The sequence below is a fragment of the Propithecus coquereli genome, unplaced genomic scaffold (genome assembly GCF_000956105.1).
Source record: "Propithecus coquereli isolate 6110/MARCELLA unplaced genomic scaffold, Pcoq_1.0 Scaffold251, whole genome shotgun sequence".
Classification (NCBI taxonomy): Eukaryota; Metazoa; Chordata; class Mammalia; order Primates; family Indriidae; genus Propithecus; species Propithecus coquereli.
In genome coordinates, this window is record NW_012148075.1 from 1033466 (window position 1) to 1053539 (window position 20074).

Below are 20074 nucleotides of genomic sequence, written 5' to 3' on the forward strand. Positions count from 1 at the left end.
GAGGGTGGGCTGTAAGTCACACTGCCGGGACCTTCCAGGCCACACAGGGGATCCCGCCTGCCGTCTGGGAATCACCAGTGGTTTGCGTTAGTTGGAGAATTAATCACCACTAGTTCCCACTCCCGGGTGTATACCCTAAAGCAGGGGGTTTTAACCAGAAAGTCCACAAACCAGCCCCAAAGGTCCATAGATAGAATGCAGGAGGTTCATGCACTTAAATGTGGGGGGAAAACCTTGCTTTTTAAATTCATTCTAACCTCTAACTGAAATGAGTATTTCTTCAGTTATGAATGTGGGCCACAGCCAGAGTTCCAACAACGGTAGCATTAGCAGGACCTGTGACCCTGTTGTCAGTAGAAATCACAGGACTTTCATTTCCCTTTACAACAGTTTCCGATATCTCCAGGTATCATGTATGCTCCTCACACTTGGAAATTATGGTAATTATTAGACCTGCCATGACATATTTTTCTATTAATAAGTGCATTAATAAAACAGTGTGCATAATACTTTATCACGAATTTGTTTTTTTAACATTTCGAAAACTATATTCCAATATATTAATGATTGGTTTCCTAGGTAATCTTAGGTACATTGTTTTATGCATATGAAATTCTGAGAATGAGTCCATAAACGTCACCAGACTGCCAGGGGTAGGGTCCATGTCATAAAAAAGACTAAGAGTTCCCTGGAGAGACTCTGTTCCAGAGTGTTTGTAGAGGAATGTTTATGAATGCAAACTGAAGCAACCTACATGTCCATCAGCAATAGAATGAATAAATGAATTGTGAACTATTCATTTTAGAGTACTATGCAGAGGCAAACAGGAATGAACTAGAACACTTAACGCAGCCACATGGGTGAATCTCTAAAATAATAATATAGTACAAGACAGTACATCACAAATGAATAGTACAGTTTTATTTATAGACTTTCAGAAACAGGCATAAAGACGTAACATTGTCTAGGGACCATTATTTGTGGTAAAATGATCCAAGAAAGCAAGGGAGTGATGATGCATAGAGCATTCAGTGCAGTGGTTCCCCCTGGGGTGAGGGATGGAAGGACGAAAGATGAGCTCGAGGGGAGACACACAGGGGACTTCAGTAGTGTCAGTCATGTTCTGTTTCTTAACCTGGGTGGTGGGTACATGTTCATTTTATTCTTTTCATTTATTATTTAAACAGTACATGTGCAGTAGGTGTATTTGCTCTTGCAAGTAGGAGATAGTTTCAAAGTTGCAGATACCGTTGGGTATCTGAATCTAGATTGTTGATAAAGCAACTATCTCATGCCTCTTTGACTTGGTGGTTTGTTTTCCCCTAACTTCTTGACGTCCATACAGGGTATAGACGAGGGCCCTGAGGGGCTGAAGCTCATTTCCGACATCATCCGAGAGAAGATGGGCATTGACATCAGTGTGCTGATGGGAGCCAACATTGCCAATGAGGTAGCCGCAGAGAAGTTCTGTGAGACCACCATCGGTAAGTGCTGCCTTGGGAGGGGCCCAGGAGTCTGGACGTTTGGTGTTGTAACATGTACATTTTCCATTTCTGGTATTTTCTATAGTGGCTGTCCCCTGCGCCCCACAATATTCCAAAGGTGGGCATTCAGTGGGGTGGGCGTTTTATGTAAGCAGGCCATTCTGTGGAACTGAAGTGTTTCAAAAACCCTCAGAATGAATTAAAGCCAAGGAGACTGACTATTCTGACTCACCATGATCCGGTATTTAATTATCAAGGTTAAATACAAGTGCAAGGTTGCTTGTGCCAAGAAGCAGGTGGCTACATCCATGGTGGGGGTCCCCTGGCCTTAGAAACCCAGCTTTTCTCCTCTCACAGATGCTCATAGCTGGATCCTCATTGATTCCAATGAGAACTAAGAATTGGTGGGAATGACCCCATTTTCACGTGAATAACCAAGACTCAGAGAATAAATTACCTGCCCCGAGGTCACACGCTAATATAGAACCCAGGCACAAATTTGGGTTACCTGTTTCCTGAAATAATAAGCTTTTTCTCCTCTTATATATTGTGGATTAGAGATACTATTCTCACATTTATGCTGTGAAAATTTTCATTTCTTTTAAAAGGGGCTTTAAGAACTCTCAAGTGCTCATGTACCATTATTAAAGAATGCGGTGTTGGCAGAGTATACTACTGTATTTTCAGATGCTTTGCAAAAGTTTAAGTTTTATCTACCACTGCAGAACTTACCCTGTCAAACACACAAGCAATGTAAATCATTACTCCTTGGCATCTTTGTAAAAGGAAGCTCTGAAGCTCTCGTTTAGGATGGGATGTACAGGAAAATGTAGCTCCAGATTCTTTTTTGTTTGTTTTGTTTTTGGAGACAGAGTCTTGCTCTGTTGCATTCTGTATAGTGCAGTGGCGTCATCATAGCTCACTGTAACCTCAAACTCCTGGGCTCAAGTTATCCTCCTGTCCCAGCCTCCCTAGTAGCTGGGACTGCATTTTCACACCACCACACCCAGCTAATTTTTTCTGTGCTTGGTAGAGATGGGGTCTTGCTCTTGCTCAGGCTGGTTTCGAACTCCTAAGCTCAAACAATCCTCCTGCCTCGGCCTCCCAGAGAGCTAAGATTACAGGCGTGAGCCACCGCGCCCGGCCCCCTTTTTTCTATTTGTATAAACTATTAATTTATGTTTGTAGTTAAGTCATATACTGTTTTATGATTGCTTTATTCACTTATGTAACAAACAACTTTCAAAGTCTGTTACATACTGTACATCTCCATGGCTGCATAGTGTTTCATTGACAATTCCATATATTCAGACACTTGAAACTTTTTTTTTTTTTGAGAAACAATATTTTCTGGAGAGGAGAGGAATCACACATAATATAAAGAAGAAAACGAGAGTGGCCTACAACGCCACCTGCCCAGGTTGACACTTAACAACAGTGATACAGACACAAGTTAAAAAAAAAAAATTCAAACACTATGAGAAGGTAGAAAATTAGAACTAAGGTGGTAGTTTCCACCCCAGTTCCCTCTTCCAAGAGAAAATCACTGTTAGCAGTTTCCAAATATCTTTATAGAAAAAAAATGTATATGCATACTAGTACATACATATGTGTATGTGTATGTCTTATTCTTTTACAGTTAATTCTTTTACCCATCTGTAATTTTAACATAGCCTGTGAAACTGTTGTGTAATTACTTCTGTTTTTCAAAAGATTATTAAATAGTTGTTACAACTCAATCCTATTTGCCAATAATTTTTCCAGTAGGCTGGAAGTGACTGGTTACTGGATCATTCTGTAAGGCTGAGACTTAATCTCTAGTCTCTGATTTAAACTTTGTATCTGCCTGCAGACTTTGGCTAGGATTTTTCCTAGCCTCCCTGCCTGTTGTAAGAAAGTTTGCAGTTAGGTGCGTTGGGCTTTCCTGGGTTTTAAAGGCAGGCAGATGCACACAGGTGACCTTTCTTTCCCTCTGGTTTCTGTTTACTGAATACTTCTGTGCCTTCTGTGTGGGTTAACTGCGGTGGGCACTGGTGACCTGCATTAATTTAAGTGAAACATTGGAAGTGACAAAGAACACGAAGGCAGTGTTTTAAAAATTGTTTTATATAACCTGAATTTAATCATGAGGAAATACCAGGCAAGCTCAAAGTAAGGAACATGTTACAAAACAACTGGCTCGTAGTCTTCAAAACTGTCAATGTCATGAAAGACATGAAAGGCTGAGGGAGTGTCCCACATTAAAGACGACTAAAGAGATGTAACCACTACGTGCAGTGTGGGATCCTGGTGGGGGAGGGACACTTGCTATGAGGCAGTGTAGGGGTGATAGGTGAGATTCGATTATGGATTATGTGTTAGGTAATAATATTGTATCAACATTAAATTTTCTGTATTTGATAATTGTGGTGTAGTTATCCACATCTCCTTCCTGAATGACAGTAGGGACCAGCCATTATGGTAGATTGAGTCAGAATCTTGGCCCATTTGAGTCTTCTGTGGAGGAAGAAGAAAAAATGGCAGTTTCAGTGTCTTAAAAATACTGTCATGTGAACTATGGCGCCCCCTTGTGGTGAAAGCTCCCTTCATTCTTGGGGCACACCACAGAGTGAGACTTTGGCTGTCATTCCACAAATATTTTCCAAAGCCTATTATTATGTACCAGTCATGGTGCTAAATGTCTAGGATACATAAGCTTCTTATGGAGCTTCTAAGCACACAAATATGAAACCACAGACTGAAAAAAGGGTTTTGAAGGAGTTTTATTAAATAAGTTGATTGCCTTTCTAAAACTTGGTGTGACAGGATATTGGGGCTCAGAAAACAGTACCCCAAAATGAAGGCCTTGGAAGCAGCCTCAGAAACAAAAGTTTTTCTCTGACTTTCTCCTGTCCTCCTGTCTCTGTTCCATTCTCCCCCCAGGGTAGCCATAGAAACTAGAATCCCTCTTCCCCAAGATAGGCCATAAAAACCAGAACCCCTTTTCCTTAAAGCCAGCCATAAAACCTAAAAATGTTCTGTGTAAAACTGGCCATAAAGAAATTATCTGATCTACCTTGTCTGACTGTAGGTCATAAGACCCCCATCACAGACAGGGTCTTGCCCCACACCCAGAAGGAAGGAATGTGCTCAGAGAGGCCAAGAAGGATCCAGACAGACAGGCTTGCTGGCTCTCCCCACTCAGTCTGTTAGCACTAGACCATACTCTTTTTGTCCAGTCATATTTCTACATGGCTGCCCATACTTTGTGGAACCTAAGCATAACCCCTGTGTCTTTGGGTCTTCATTCTGAAGGCTCCCATGTATACATGTTAAATAAATTTGTATGCCTTCTCTCCTATTAATCTGCTTCATGTCAGTGATTTTCTGTGAACCCCCCCAGGACCAAAGGCCTCAGCCCCCACAAAAGAAAGGGGATTTTCCTGTCTTTTGTGGTTCATATTGAGTAAGGGGCACCCCTCCCGCATGGTTTTCGGGCATTACCTGTTCTGTGCAGATGATCTGGTCCCTGCCCCATCCCTTGATGACTGGTAGTAATAATAAAGTCAGCGCTTTCTTATCCATGATGTAAAATAATAATTTTTAAAAGGCACATTTTCCAATGTGAGACTGCTGTAAGTCAGCCCACCTCTCTGATGGACACTGTGTATTATTTGCACCCACAGAGGAACCCACGGACCCTGCCTTGTATTAATGGCAACAGAGAGCACACCTGCCCCTGCACATTCCTCGGGACGCTCACAGCAGCAACGCAGGTTTCCAGCTGCAGACAGCTGGAGGAAGGGAGTTGAGAGGGGCTTGCCTGTGATGCACACGAGCGTCCCTCGTGTTGGGGACACTGAACAGGGGGCATGTGGGGAGGTACAGAGGAGAGGCACAGGGACAATGTGGTATGATTATAGGGGCCAGGGGCTCGTTTACCCAACGCAGATGACGAAACAGTGTTGCACAGAATCACCTTGACAGGCTGGTGCACTGTTTAAAAAAGGAAGAAGACAGTTTGCTCAAACCGACACAGTTCCAGTATTTGGAAAAGGAGAACTTCCCTAAATGACAGATAACAGTAATGCCTGTAGAGTACAAAATGTGTCTCTAAGTACTAGGTGTAGATATTTTAAGTGTTTTATTATGGAACTTTTTAAAAAAATAGAACAGTATCACAAACCCCATGTACCCATCACCCATCTTAGGAATGATTAACTCCCGGCCCGTCTTATTTCATTTATACCCCCACCCTGACTCTACCGTCCCCTGGGCTATGTTGACATTGTATCACTTCTGGGTGTAATTTTAATTGCTGACGATCATGCTTTTTCTGCATTGGAGGTGTATAGCTCTAACTGTGATGTTTGTTTGTTTTTTATTTGTTTATCTTCTCTCCTCCACCCTCAAGAGGTGGCATAGCATAGAGAGCATGAGCCCCGGAGGCCAGAGCAGCATGTGGGTTAGAATTTGGGCTCTGCCTCCTAGTAGCTGTGTGACCTCGGCAAGTTGGTAAACCTCTTTGGGCCTCCGTGTCCCTGTATGTAAGCGGAGAAAATCACAACCATAAGCAGGTCAACTGCCAGCTGACTCCATTGTCATTACGTGGGGGTCTCCGAGTGCTCCTTACGACCGAAAGACTGTTTTCACAGATGATTCTTTTATTTTTAATGACCACTATTCAGAAATGTCATGTATGATTCTTATTTAACTGGGCTGTAGTATTACTGGCGAGGAAGCCAAGGCTAGAGGAGGATTGTTTCATTACACACTTGTGTGCCCACTGGGGTCACCTGGGGAGCTTCAGAAACTATTGCGGCCTGCCCCACTCCAGAGACTGTGACTCAGTTGATCTGAGAAATGGCCTGGGCTTTGGTGTTTTTAAAGAAGCCCAGATGATTGCTGTGTGCAGACAAGCTAGGGGACAGCTGGTCTCCTACCTCAAGGCAGGCAGAGCCCAAATGCTGTAGTCCTCGGTGTGCTTTCTGCCATCTCTGTGAGGCGCCATGGACTTGGGAGCCAGGACTTGGCTGGTCAGCCTCAGGACCCTGATTTTCAGAGCCCCTCCAGAGCTGGGAGGGTGGGTTTGGTTAGCCTCACCCTGCACCCCACCAAGCTGAGCAGATTCCACATCAGGCTTTATGGGTAATGTTTTATTCTTGTTTGTTTGTTTTTGTTTTTTAATCAAAGGTTGGCAGGGCACGGTGGCTCACGCCTGTAATCCTAGCACTCTGGGAGGCCGAGGCAGGCAGATTGTTTGAGCTCCGGAGTTCCAGACCAGCCTGAGCAAGAGCGAGACCCCGTCTCTACTAAAAATAGAAAGAAATTAATCAGACAACTAAAAATATATAGAAAAAATTAGCTGGGCATGGTGGCGCATGCCTGTAGTCCCAGCTACTCGGGAGGCTGAGGCAGAAGGATTGCTTGAGCCCAGGAGTTTGAGGTTGCTGTGAGCTAGGCTGACGCCATGGCACTCACTCTAGCCTGGGCAACAAAACGAGACTCTGTCTCAAAAAAAAAAAAAAAATAAAAAAAAAAAAATAAGAAAAAGTTATTTTGAAGTGTTATTAATTTCCTTTTTTTTCTAACCTTTCAATAGGCAGCAAAGTAATGGAGAATGGCCTTCTTTTCAAAGAACTTCTCCAGACTCCAAATTTTCGAATTACTGTGGTTGACGATGCAGACACTGTTGAACTTTGTGGTGCTCTTAAGGTAAAGTCAGCCTTGTTATTTCTACTCGAGGAGAGGAGTTAATCAAGCAAGGCAAATGTTAGCATTATTGAATCTAATCCTGAAGAATGGGCTCTGTGTTCTACCCACTTACTTCAGCAAAGAATAGTGAATTGAGAGCCTTGTTTGTAACTTCCTGTTTTGCTGCGGCCTTTCCCGGGTGGTTCAGCTCCTTTCTTACTCATGGTTTGCTTTTACTGGTAAATATGGGAAAATTGTGCTGTTTTGATATTTGGAAAGTTGGCAGCATTGATATTTGGAAAGCGTGGAGAGTCCTTAATTGTAGGGCTTCACCCAGGAGCAAATGATTCTAATCATTCATGTATTTCTCCTGTGCATTATCCTGGGCAGGAAGAGGAACTTGTTCCCCCTGAATTATGCTACTCTACTAGTTTGGCTGGTTGTTCTTGTCAAAGGGAAAAATAATCTGCTGCTGACAGAGGTTTTTTTTAGAATAGTTTTCTCTTTGCCTTCTAGAGGGAACAGATCTGATTAAAGAAGCATCCTCTATGGGCCAGTGGTTTGCAAAGTAAAGGGAAGAGTTTCTACACTTGTGCTTCTGACTTGTTGGCTTCTGCTTTTTAAAGCCTGAGTCACCATCCCTCCCGCTCTCCTGAGACGGTGGGAGCAGCAGGCAGGGAGCTGGGCTGCAGCAGCTACCCGGTCCTTCCTCCCTCCCAGTCAGAGCAGCTTTCACTGCCATCTACAACAAAAAGAGGTGGGGGGGAATGAGGAGTTCTCAATCTGAATACCCCTTTGAATCACTCCTGAGTCACTTTTCAGGAATTTGAGCCCCTAGGGAGGAAGTCGGGCAATCTGGCATTCACCAGCCTTTGTCAGGTGAGGATTGCAAAGATTAAAAGAACACTGAGGTTGCCAAAGTCCAAAGAATGCCTTCCCACTCTTTCTCGTAAACTGTACGTCCTTTTTTCAAGTAAGAATTTAAAACCACTTTCTAGAATTAGAATTATGTATATATGTGTGGTCACGATACACAATGAACATTTACAAAATTAAAGCCAATTAAAGGCATGAGCTCCTGGGCAGTACATGCATTTTCTAAGTGCCTGTGTGGGGCACGCTTCCCATTATGTGCAGGCCCTGCTAATACACTTAAGATGCCGGCCTTGGCTGCTTTGTGTATTTTTGTTGGTTGAGATTTTTATGTGTTTTTAATAGTCCTTCATTAAACTAACGACCACTCGACAGCAGGGGGCATCATGAATGCCTAATTGCTCAGCGCTGGTCTGAGCTGCTCCAAAGCTGTTTTTAAGTGACTGGATGTTTTTGGTCATTGATGGAGAAGCTGTGAAATCCTGTCCAGAACAAAGGGTGCTGGGGAAGAAGAGTGATTCTAGATTGAGGGCCCTGGAAAAACTTCTGCTAACGGGAGCCCATGCTGGTCTCACGTCTGAACTTAGAATGGCTTTTCATTTTTCCTAGCAGGACACCTGCAGGTGGAGCTGTGCCTGCTGCCCTGAGGGAATGTGATTTATGGGGGATGGAGGCAAAGGAGGGTTGAGGTCCCTTTATCATCCCTCCTCCATGTCCCCCTCATCCTTTTTACCATCATTCCTGTCTGCTTGCATCAGAGCTGGGATTTTTGAAATCTGAGAAACAGGCACGTTGGCCGTTATTGAATCCAATCATTGTATCCGCTGTATCGTGCAGATGAGGAGATTCAGATCCAGAGAGTGAATGACTTGAGGGTAGCAAATATTGGCACAGAGTGTGAACATGGGTTTTGAAACTCATAGTCCGGTGTCCTTTGGTTACTATGTACAACCTGCCTTTTCTGATTTGCATCCAGGCACTGTGAATAAAACAAATCCCTCCCTCGTCAGAGCCTGCCAAAGCAAAGACAGATGGCCATATGTTTCTTCCATTACATAAACAATAGTTTGGGGTTTTTTCCTGATTATAAAAGTAGTCATATTCATTGTATTTCACACAACGGAAAGGTGTAAAGAAGAAAGTGAAAATCACTGACAGTCTTACATCCTGAAAGTAACTGCTGTTAGTGTTTGTTGTATATCTTTCCCATCTTTTTAGCATGTGTACATACATGTATGTCCCCTTTTTAAAACAAAAACTAGACCTTACTGTTCAAGTAGTATAATGTGTTTTACTTTTTTCACATTAACAACCTTTAGTTATCTTCTCATACTAGCCAATAAAAAAATGTACATTATCTTTTTGTACTCAAAAACACAGGCCTTTGACTTACTAGAAAAAAAATATGAAAACAGCTCCCTACAAGGATAAAATAAAAAGAAAATTTGAAGAAATTATGCATAATTGTTTTGTGTCAGTGCCTCTTACTACTTTCAGAATGTCCTTACAAACTCTTAGTTATATTAATCTCTTAATCAGTAAGGAGGTATTCTTTTTAAAAAGTCAGCTTTAAGTGTAATTCAATTAAATTGCATCTATTTAAAGTATATAATACAGTGGGATTTGACAATTGTGTACATGCATTTATGAAAACTGCCACCACGATGCAGAACATTTCTGTCATGCCCAAACGACTCCCCATGTCCCTTTGTGCACCGCCCCCAGCCTCTAGCCACTAATCTGCTTCTGTTTCCTACAGTTTGCATTTTCTAGAATTATTGTAAGTGGAATTGTACATATGTACTCTTTTGTCTCTGACTTCTTTCATTGGGGCTGTGTGTTTTTTAACTTTTAAGAGGTAAAAGTACAAAAATCATAAGTATATAGCTCAATGTTATCATTTTAACAGATGCTTTATCAGGATTGTTTCATTAACCCAAAATAATATAGGTTGAATATCTATACCTGAAGTGCTTGAGACCAGAAGTGTTTTGGATTTCAGATTTTTTTTCAGATTTTGGAATATTTGTAATATACTTACGGATTCAATGTCCCTAATCTGAAAATCTGAAATCCAAAGTGCTCCAAAATCTGAAATTTTTGAGCACCAACATGATGCTCAAAGGAAATGCTCATTAGAGCATTTCAGATTTTTGGATTAGGAATACTCAATTTGTCATGGCTGAACAAGGTAGAAGTAAAAATCCGGAGTATATATAACTCTATTCCACAGAATTTTTAAGGAACCTAGGCTCTTTCCCACTCACTAGGGTGTCTTAGTCTGTTTTATGCTGTTATAACAGAATACCCGAGACTGAGTAATTTATAAGGAACAGAAATTTATTGACTCATACAGTTCTGGAGGCTGGGAAGGCTAATTACTAACAGGTGCTAGCAGGTTTGGTGTCTGGTGAGAATCTGGTCTCTTCCAAGATAGTGCCTTGAATGCTGCATCCTTCAGAGGAAGGAACGCAGCTCCTCATGTGACGGAAGAGCTGAAGAGCCAAAAGAAAGTCCTTTTCTTAACAGCATTAACACCTCCCAGTAGGCCCCACCTCCTAACACTGCCACAGTGGCAACCAGATTCCAACGTGAGTTTTGGAGGGGTCAAACATCCAAACTATGGTAAAAGGTATGGCCCTCGTCTTCATGTTCTATGATGATGACCAGAGCACCAACGTCCCATCTACCTTCCAGGCAACAAGGTTAAAAAAGAAGAAAGAAAGAAAGAAAAAGACAAAAGGCATGTGGCAGCTATCTTTTAAGGAAGGTTCTAGAAAGTCTTAATGTAATACTTTGGCTTCATCTCAATAGACACACTAACTATGACCATACCTAGCTGCAAGGGAAGCGGGAAAATGGTTTGGGGGATTTTTTTCCTGGATAGCCATATATTTACATGAAAATAAGAGACTCTGTTATTCTGAAAAAACAGAAAAATGGGTTGGGGATAAACCAGCAGCCTATGCCACAGATTCATGGTGTTCCTTTGTGAGGCTGTTCTGTGGTTCTGTAATAATTGCTGAGCACGTAGGCTTGCTTCAGGGCTTTGGCTGTGATGCACAACCTCATGTCTCGGTTCTAGTCAGGGCCACCGCTAGACCCAGCAGCACTTTTGCGTGAGTGAGAGCATGACAGCCACTAGCAATATGTGCTGTTTATATTTACATTCAAATTAATTAAAATTCCTAAAAGTTAAAAATTCAGTTTCGAGTCACAGTAGCCACATTTCAAAGGCTCAGTGGCCACGTGTGGCTAGTGGCTGCTGTATCAGAGCAGATATATAAAACATTTACATCATTGCAGAAACTTCTATTGAACAGTGGTGCTCTAGCTAAGGCAGCTTCATATCAGGGTGCCTGGCTTGGGGGGCCAAGTGTGGGCTTGACCTCAGCCTTCCTTGACATCCCAGCCAAGCTGTTGATACAGGGACCAGCCTGCAAACAATATGTGGTGCCTTGTCTTTAGTAAGCCCAAACTCTGTGGACAATCTGTTAGCCTCAGGAAGAGTCAGATGGATGGCCTGACTTAAGAAAATAGTGAATACTGACTTTGGTTTCAGGCGGGCAGTTCTTCCTAGGTGGCGAGAGTGTTTGTATAACCTACAGGTAGCGTGGGCTGGTTCTCGTGGTTTACATTTCTTTTATGGGAGGGTGGGATTGGAAAAGGAATTGAGCCCCCTCTAACCCGACCCGATTCAGAATTGCAAAGATTGCACTTCAGAGTGGATGATTGTCTCTGAGTGTTGCCATAACCCAGGAAATGGGGAAGGGCTTAAGCACGTCTGTCTTCTGAAAATTACGGTATTTTTAGCTTCAAAATAGTTTAAAGCAGATTTAGATGCACAGTGGATAATGATAACTTTCACAGCTGAGTGATCTCAGAGGACATCTGCTCGGATGCTATTCACACATGCTCTGACGGGCTCCGTGTGTTTATTTTTCTTTTGACAGTGATAAGTCGTGGAGGGGGAGAGCGAGGGTTTCAAGATCCATCATAAGGCGATTGATTAAACTGGGTTGCGGCACAGGGTCTTCCTAGAAGAGAGTTTACCCTGAAGTAGGCCCCCTGCTCCCCCTGGTGGGGAGGCTAGCTGGCTAGTGGAAGCTTTGAAGTGGTCCAGACCCCTGTGCCCTGCAGTGAAGACGTCACAGAGGGGCTGAGAGGGGGGCTGGGCCCCCCAGGCACCCTCATCTGCTTGCCCTGGTTCCTTGTCTGCCTTTTCTCAGTACAGCAACACAAAAGCCCTGGTTTGGAGCTCAGGGCCTGTCTCCACTCAGCCCTGCTCGGATGGTTGCAGTTACAGAGAGCTCATGCTAAATCTTCCCAGTTGGGTGGGGTCAGCTCTTCCTGTTAGAAAGTTCTTATCTGGACTCTGTGGCGGCCTCTCTGTGCCTTTCACTCACTGGCCCCAGAGTAGCACGCTGTGGTGTGTTCGCCTTGGCAAGCTACACACACTGCGCCTCGGTTTCCCTGTCTCCCGTTGCGTGTGGTAACAGCACTTGCCCTGTGGGAATGTTGTGAGATTTAAACAAGTTCATGTGTGAAGTTCAATAAAGTGAGCTGTTGCTATTTTTAGTATTTCTCCTGGCACATCTTTCCACCCTTTTTACCTCCCAAGTCTCCTGCAGGCCAGGGAGGCCCTCACTCTGACACCTGATTGCAGGCCAGCAGGGGCTCCACCGGGGAGGAGGGAGGGCATGTGTTGCACACTGTGGAAACAGCAAGGCACAGGGAGCATCTCCTGACTCCACCTCTCACCTGTGAGGTGTTCTCGGCAAGCCACTGACCTCGGTTGTGCCAGCCAGGAAATGGGAGGGCAGGTACACACTTCACAGAGCCCTGAAGAATTACGATGAGGCAGTGTGTGTATGACCAGCCTGGGCTGGCTCGCTCCTCTGTTTACAGGAGCCCCTTGTTCACGGAAGTCCGTGTTTTCTGCCATTCAGTCTGGAGACATTTCCTGGGGCTGGTTTGTCATGTAACTGTTTCAGAATGGCTTGTGTTGCAGTGGGGTAGGAGGACATCGGTCCAGGAGGCATCAGAGAGCAATTTCAGGAATCTGGCCTCTTGATCAACAGTCCCAATCCTAAGCACAAGGCCATGGCAACTTCAATAAAACCATTTGGCCAATCATCTAAGAGCTCACTTCAGGGCCTCTGTGGTCAGTCCCTCTGCACGTTACCCCAGTACTATTTGCAGCCCCACAGCAGGCTACAGTTTCACCAGCTTCCCTGGAGGAATGTCGCCACCAGGAGGACCTTGAAAAATCTTTTCAAAGCCCTGAGTCTAAGCAAAGATGGCCCAGAGAGGTCGAGTGGTTGGCCCAAGGTCACACAGCAAAGGGGCAAAGTGAAAACTGGAAGCCCTGTGGATGTCAGTGTGCCCCTCATGCCTCCCAGTAGCTTCCTTAGTCTGGCTGCTACCCTGGGAGGGGTGTCTGGGCCTGGGTGGGCCAGCCCTGGATGTTCTAATGATCCCAACTCTTAGTCTCTGCATAGAGTTCATCCTAAAAGGTCTGCGTGTCCCATTCTGACTCAGCAGCTTGCCCCTTCTGGAGCAGAGCTACAGAACCAGGTACAACCTGACCCCTCCGCATCTTTCAAGGCTCGGTTCATACTGCCTCTCTCTCTCCTTTTCATGCGATGTCACGCAGTGTCAGATGCTGAGAGTGCCAGGAATTGCCCCCTTCTGCTGTCAGTGTGCACGCAGCAGGAAGTCTGGGATGATTGGTGTCCGGGAGGAAATGAAAGCCACAGTTTGCAAAGCCTGTGTGGCGGGGAGGGATTGAGAAGCGTTCGCAAATACAGACAGAAATCAGCACCTCATGAGGACGTGCTCACTGGTCAGGCTGTTAATTCACAAGGCCTGGTTCCTCCTCAGCTCTACCTGCATCTGTAGGGAAGAGTAATCAACTTGGAAGCTACTGCGTTGGTCTGTTAGCGCTCTTAAGCTCACCGGGAGGTGATCTAGGACACAGAAGTAGCGTGAATTTGTCAAAAACCTGCACAAGTTCACGTCAGCTTCCTGATCATTTTTAGAGAATTTTTCTACTTTTTCCCTTTTTTGTCAACAGCAATGAGAGGAGTAGCCAGCAACCAAAGTAAGCTCTAGGATTGTTACTGAGGAAGAGAAGCAGCACAGGTAGGGCCCTCCCCACCCTGAGCCTCCATTCTCGAGCCCTCCTCATGCCGGCAGCTGTGGAAGCGGGCGGGCGGGAGAGGGGAGAGGGCTCTGTTGGATTGGTTAGTTGGAAATAGACAGAAGCTGCAGGAGGGCCAATTGAAGGTTTTCTTTTCATGTGAAGTAACTTTGTGACTTAGTCTCCCAAGGAGCCACAGCTGTCTCTAAATGACCAGATCTGTTTCTCGTGAGGAGCCTGGCCACACCAATGCTGTTTGATGTGTTTTATCAAAAATTTCCACAGAAACCAGCAAAGATGTTTTTACTATCCAGTTCATTCCATTTTTCGCCTAATCCCTCAGATTTTATAGGCCTAATGTCTTAAGAAATGTTATTCTTTCATTAATAAAACTTGGGGTTTTTTGGAGGAAAAAAATACTTATTTTAACTTATTTCCTATTCATTACTAAATAGCTTCGTGTTTTAAAATTTCCCAAGTCACAAATCCCATAAGATCACCAGGTATTACTGGAAAATGTTAGTGTAGCTAGACTCTGATACTTGCATTTTTCTGTCATGAGTGTCTTGGTGAAGGAACTGGGAAAGTAGGAGCCAGAAGCCTGGGTGGGTGTTAACTGAAGTCCCAATGGAATGCCATCTGTGTAGCTAGGCAGACGCTACTTGTCGTATGTGGTAATCTGACTTCTGCATATAATATGCGAGGCCCAGCTCAGATGCCGCCTCCCCCGTGCAGCCATCCCTGCTTTGAAATGAAGCCTGTGGCTCTAGCTGCCTGTCAGCACACTCTCTTCCTTCTGTCTTATGATACGCTTGGCGGTGTCTCCTCTCTCAGCTAGATTGTCAGCTCCTTGAGGGCAGGCTCTGTGTCCGATTCTATGTTTGTGGCTCCCCCATCCCAGGGGACACCCTTCACCCCCTCACCTCTCTGTCCAGGGCTCAGTGCCTGTGGGGTGCTTCCCTCATGGTGTATGCTTCATGTACACATGTTGAAATGAAATTTCAGATTTTCAGTGCCTTTTGTGGAATATCACTTTCTGTTGAACATTAGTAATTTGTACACAGATTCTGTTTTTCCTGTTAGGTCAGGGGTAAGCACACTTCTTCCATAAGGGCCAGATAGAAAATGTTTTAGACTTTGTAGACCCTATGGTCCACAGAGACCGTTGAAACTACTCAAATCTGCTGTTACAGTACAAAAGCAACGTGGATGATATGCAAATGAACAGGTATAGTTGGATTCCCATAAAACATTATTTACAAAAACAGGCAGTTGGCCATTAGATTCCCAACCCCTGTACCAGATTATCAGCTTCTGAAAAGGCAAGCTCTGTGTCTAATTTGCCTGTTTCTAGCAAAGGCCATGCAAAGAGTGAATGCTCCGTAAATACTGACTTAGGGAATATTAAATGAAACAAAAGGCTGAAACCCAAGCTGCACATATACAGAGCTAATGACTCAGCATTTCAACCCCCAGGTCATACCCAACAGAATTGCCTGGACGTAGTCACCAGAGGACATGTACCAGGGTATCCATAGCAGCACCATTTGTAATGGTCCCGAACTGGAAAGTATCCTGGTACCAAGTGACAGAAGAATGGCTAAATAAATTGCAGTATATTTGCAAAATGGAATACTATGCAGCAATTAAAATAAATGTGCTATATGTAAAAATGTGGATGAATCTCACAAGCATGATGTTGAAAAAGAAGCTAGACACGAAAGATTATGTACTGTATGATTCCATCTGTGTAAAGGCATGTAAAACAAACCTGTGCTGCAAGAGGTGAGGAGAGTCGTTCCCGTTGGTAGTGGACACTGGTTGTGTTCTGTTTTTTGATCGTGGTGCTGGCTACATGGTGTGTCCAGTTTGTGAAAATTTATTAAGCTGTACACTTAGGATTTGTGAACTTTTCTTATGAATGTTATAGTTGCATAAAGCATTCAATTAAAGAAAAAGGTCCAAATAGTATTTAAGCAAAGACTGTTGTCATCTGTTCTAGTTCTCTGGCCAGTGATCCTCAGTGGCTGCTCCTACTGACCCTAAATATGGGCTCTTTGTCCTATCAATGGGAATATAGAAGGCTGTCTCTTCTTTCACCATCTCTGTTTCCCTGGCATACAGAGCAGAACGCAGGTTTGAGCGTTTCGAGGGTAGGGCCAGCGTTCCAGGTCTGTCCCTGCCTCACCCTGCGCACACACATCCCTCCACATCCTTATCCACAGTGGGTGCTGTAATGGCATCTGGGCTCTGTTGTCTCCTTTGCAGAACATCGTAGCCGTGGGAGCTGGGTTCTGTGACGGCCTCCGCTGTGGAGACAACACCAAAGCTGCCGTCATCCGCCTGGGACTCATGGAAATGATTGCTTTCGCCAGGATCTTCTGCAAGGGCCAGGTGTCCACAGCCACCTTCCTAGAGAGCTGCGGGGTGGCCGACCTGATCACCACCTGCTACGGAGGGCGGAATCGCAGGGTGGCCGAGGCGTTCGCCAGAACTGGGAAGGTAGCCCCTCGCCTGCCCCGCCTCCCCCCTCCTTCTTCACTGAGGCTCCTAGGTTGGGGTTAGCCCCAGCCTCATGGCGCAGAGATCAACACTGCGCCTGTCATTTGCTGAGGTTGTCCTGGTGACGCTGCTGCTTTCGCTGGACCCTTCTGTCCTTTATCTCATAGGTCTTTGTCTTTCCGTGGCTTCCAGCAGGCTTGCAGCTCTCTCCTCTTAGAAGAAGTGATTCTCTAGTCTCTACTGTTGATTTTCCTTTTTATCCTTTGTTTTTAAGACCATTGAAGAATTGGAGAAAGAGATGCTGAACGGGCAGAAGCTCCAAGGACCCCAGACTTCTGCCGAAGTGTACCGCATCCTGAAGCAGAAGGGACTGCTGGACAAGTAAGCCTCCCCATTGCCCCTGAGACCAGGTAGACGTCCGCCATCCATGTACTTACCACTCCAGCCCCACGCAGATGAGCCCTACTGTTTGACAAGCACACTGAGAACATTACTGGGTCGGTTCAGTCCTTTGTGTGATGTGAATGTCTATGGCAGGAAGCATCCACCTACCGCCAGAATGAGTGTTTACACAAAACCAGGTTCAACTTCACTGAGAAGAACTCAATTCTATAAGACATGTTATAAAGTAAGAAGTTTTTGACTCTAGCTTGTCCTGCAGGTGTTTAGTAAGAGCTACATGCCATAAATTTTAAATTTTTAAAAAACAATTACTTTTTTGTTTTTATAAAAAATATGTAGTCATGTTAATAAAATGTCAACAATTCAGAAAAAAAGGAAGGACAAGTTAGCCCAAAATTCTACCATTAGAAGGGAGCTGTGTTAAGGTTTGATGCTCAGCTTTGTAGTCTTCTTCGTTGTATGGATGGTGGGTAAATGGGTGGGCAGCTGGTTGGGTGGGTGGGTGGATGCATCCATCCTTCACTGCCCTTCTAGGCCAGTCCGGTGTGAAAGGTGGGCTTGAGTCAGCTTGATTTGCAACCTGAAGCCCAACCTCTCTGAGGCCACTCCCCAGCCCTACCTGCTCCACAACCCTTTGCTCATTTACTGAGCCTTCCCCCATAATCATGATGCCAACTACACCGCCTTATAAATGCCTATGCAGCATATTGTCTGTATCCTAAGTCTCCTGTAGGACCCGTGGGGAGAGGGAAAGTTTGGTTGCCTATGACTGGAGGGAACTAGACAGCTGTCCTGACGGCCACTTGTGGCTAACGCGCAGCACACATTTCTCTCCAAGTCGGGAAGTGGGTCACGGACCTCTCTGCCGTTACCTGTGGTTGTCTCTGGTTGCAGCTCTTTCATCCTTGTTCTGTCAGTCTGTGTGTCTGCTGGTCCCAGCCATGCTTCGAACCTCGCCCTGCCCCCACCGCTCCTCCTGCTTTACCCAGTACGCAGAGTACAGAGTCCCTACTGAGGGTCCAAAACGAGGGTGGATAAGGCACTTGTCTTCCTTCTTTAATTTGCACTTTATTTTTCTGAAATGGATTTTAAAACAAGCCAGCAGAGATGGAAGTTCTTAAACAAGCTGTCAAAGGAGGAGAACTACCTTTAGCTTGTGACTAAAAGGAAAATGCCTTTGACATACATGGTTTTGCTTACCAGCTTAGCAGCAGACGGTGATGTGTTTGTGTGTGGTTGAGCCACTGTAGTGACCACTGAGGAAATATTTTAAAGTCTTAAAAAAAAAAATACATGGGTGTTTGGTGATAATAAGAATCTCCCAACCAGGATTTTCGAGTGCCAGCTAAGTGCTGCCAAGAGGTACCTTTGACAGGATTCTGTGGATTAGCAGGTTGGCCGGGCATTAGTCTGTATTCATCGTTAGCTACAGGGGACACAGACTGGAGCTGGTATGGGAGGGGGGTGGCACAATTCAGCCCATGACAGTGTTGTAGCTCCTTGAGGACTGGGCCTGATTTCTAACACGGCACATCCCTGTACCTAGTCTGAAGCCTGACACATCTTAACTCATCAGTATCTATTAATGAGACGGCTGGCTGATTTATGTCAATTTTTTCCTATGAAATGTCTTTTGTCCTCCTTTCACCTATGACCTATTTAGATTGTTCCCCGAAACTAATCTATAAGATCTAATTGGTCTTGTAGTATTTCACATTATAGAAAATAATATTTAGATGGTCATTATGGCCTAGTGGTTGAGCATTGGCTCCAGAATCAGAAACTGTGCCTCAGTTGCCTCATCTATAGAATTGGGATAATATTATTTTCTACCTCATAGGGTAGTTTTGAGGATTAAACAAGTTACTTTGTCTGTAGAAATCCCCCCTCCCACAATACTCCATATCTCTTGTTCACATCCTATCTACAGAATGCATTTTGGAAATGCTAGTTTTAAAAGTTGGGCATGCCTTCAGCTACAAGAGCAATGTTGAGTTATAACAAGGAGTGTGGAGGTGAACATTATTGGTCTTGGCTCAGTGGCTCTGGATTAGAATCTCAGTAAACTTGGCCTTCCCTGGAACCTCAAGATGGCTGCAGCAGCTCCAGGCATCACATACCCACACATTGTACTCGGGAAGGGAGCAAGAGCAGTCTAGGCCAGCAGCTTTCTCCTCCAGTGCCTTTCAAGGAGAGAACTATCTCCCCCCAGAACCCTTCAGCAGATGTATTACGTCTTGCTGGCTAGAACTGGGTTACTTGGCTAATTCAAGGTGGCCAGTCATCACCTGCCTCACTGCTTTGGGGACATACACATTGTTCTCTTTTTTTTATAATTTTTTTAGAAATAAAAATAATTGTCCAGCTAATTTCTTTCTATTTTTAGTAGAGACGGGGTCTCACTCTTGCTCAGGCTGGTCTTGAACTCCTGAGCTCAAACGATCCGCCCACCTCGGCCTCCCAGAGTGCTAGGATTACAGGCGTGAGCCACCGTGCCTGGCCCACATTGTTCTTGTTTTAGAAACAGGGACACTAAAACATGGAAAGACAAAAAAAAGGTCGGGGGGTGGGGGCTGAAATTTCCAGGCTTTAAATCCCATTCACAAGAATCTATTCAACAGATACTCGCCGAGCACCGGCCCTTTGCCGTGCACTGTGCCAGACACTGAGGATGCAGTGGTGAACACAATAGACTGGGCCTGTCCTCATGGAGCTTACAGTCCAGGACCCGGTGACCAGCTTGTGGCTACATTTATAAGCTGTCGTTATTGCATACCCACCATTTGCCAAGTGTCGAACTGTACACTTCACATGTAAGTCACTTAATACAACAGACTTGCATATTCAACCCCATTTTACAGATGAGCAAACAGGGTTAGAGGGGTTGTGAAACTTATCCAGAATTAATAGGCAATTGGGATTAGATTTTATTAAGTCTACCTGACTCCAAAAAATAACAAAACATTCCATACCTTGAAAAACCTACAATTGTTCTCAA

At 44.6% G+C, this 20074-nt stretch overlaps 1 protein-coding gene across 1 annotated transcript in view; it reads left to right on the top strand.

Moving 5' to 3' along the window:
• GPD1L (glycerol-3-phosphate dehydrogenase 1-like) overlaps positions 1-20074 on the top strand; it is a 65066-nt gene that overhangs the window by 31425 nt on the left and 13567 nt on the right. The window contains exons 4-7 of the mRNA XM_012646871.1: positions 1346-1484; positions 7066-7178; positions 16441-16674; positions 16949-17055. Of these exons, the coding sequence (XP_012502325.1) occupies positions 1346-1484; positions 7066-7178; positions 16441-16674; positions 16949-17055 (593 nt within the window). The remainder of the gene's footprint in view (positions 1-1345; positions 1485-7065; positions 7179-16440; positions 16675-16948; positions 17056-20074) is intronic.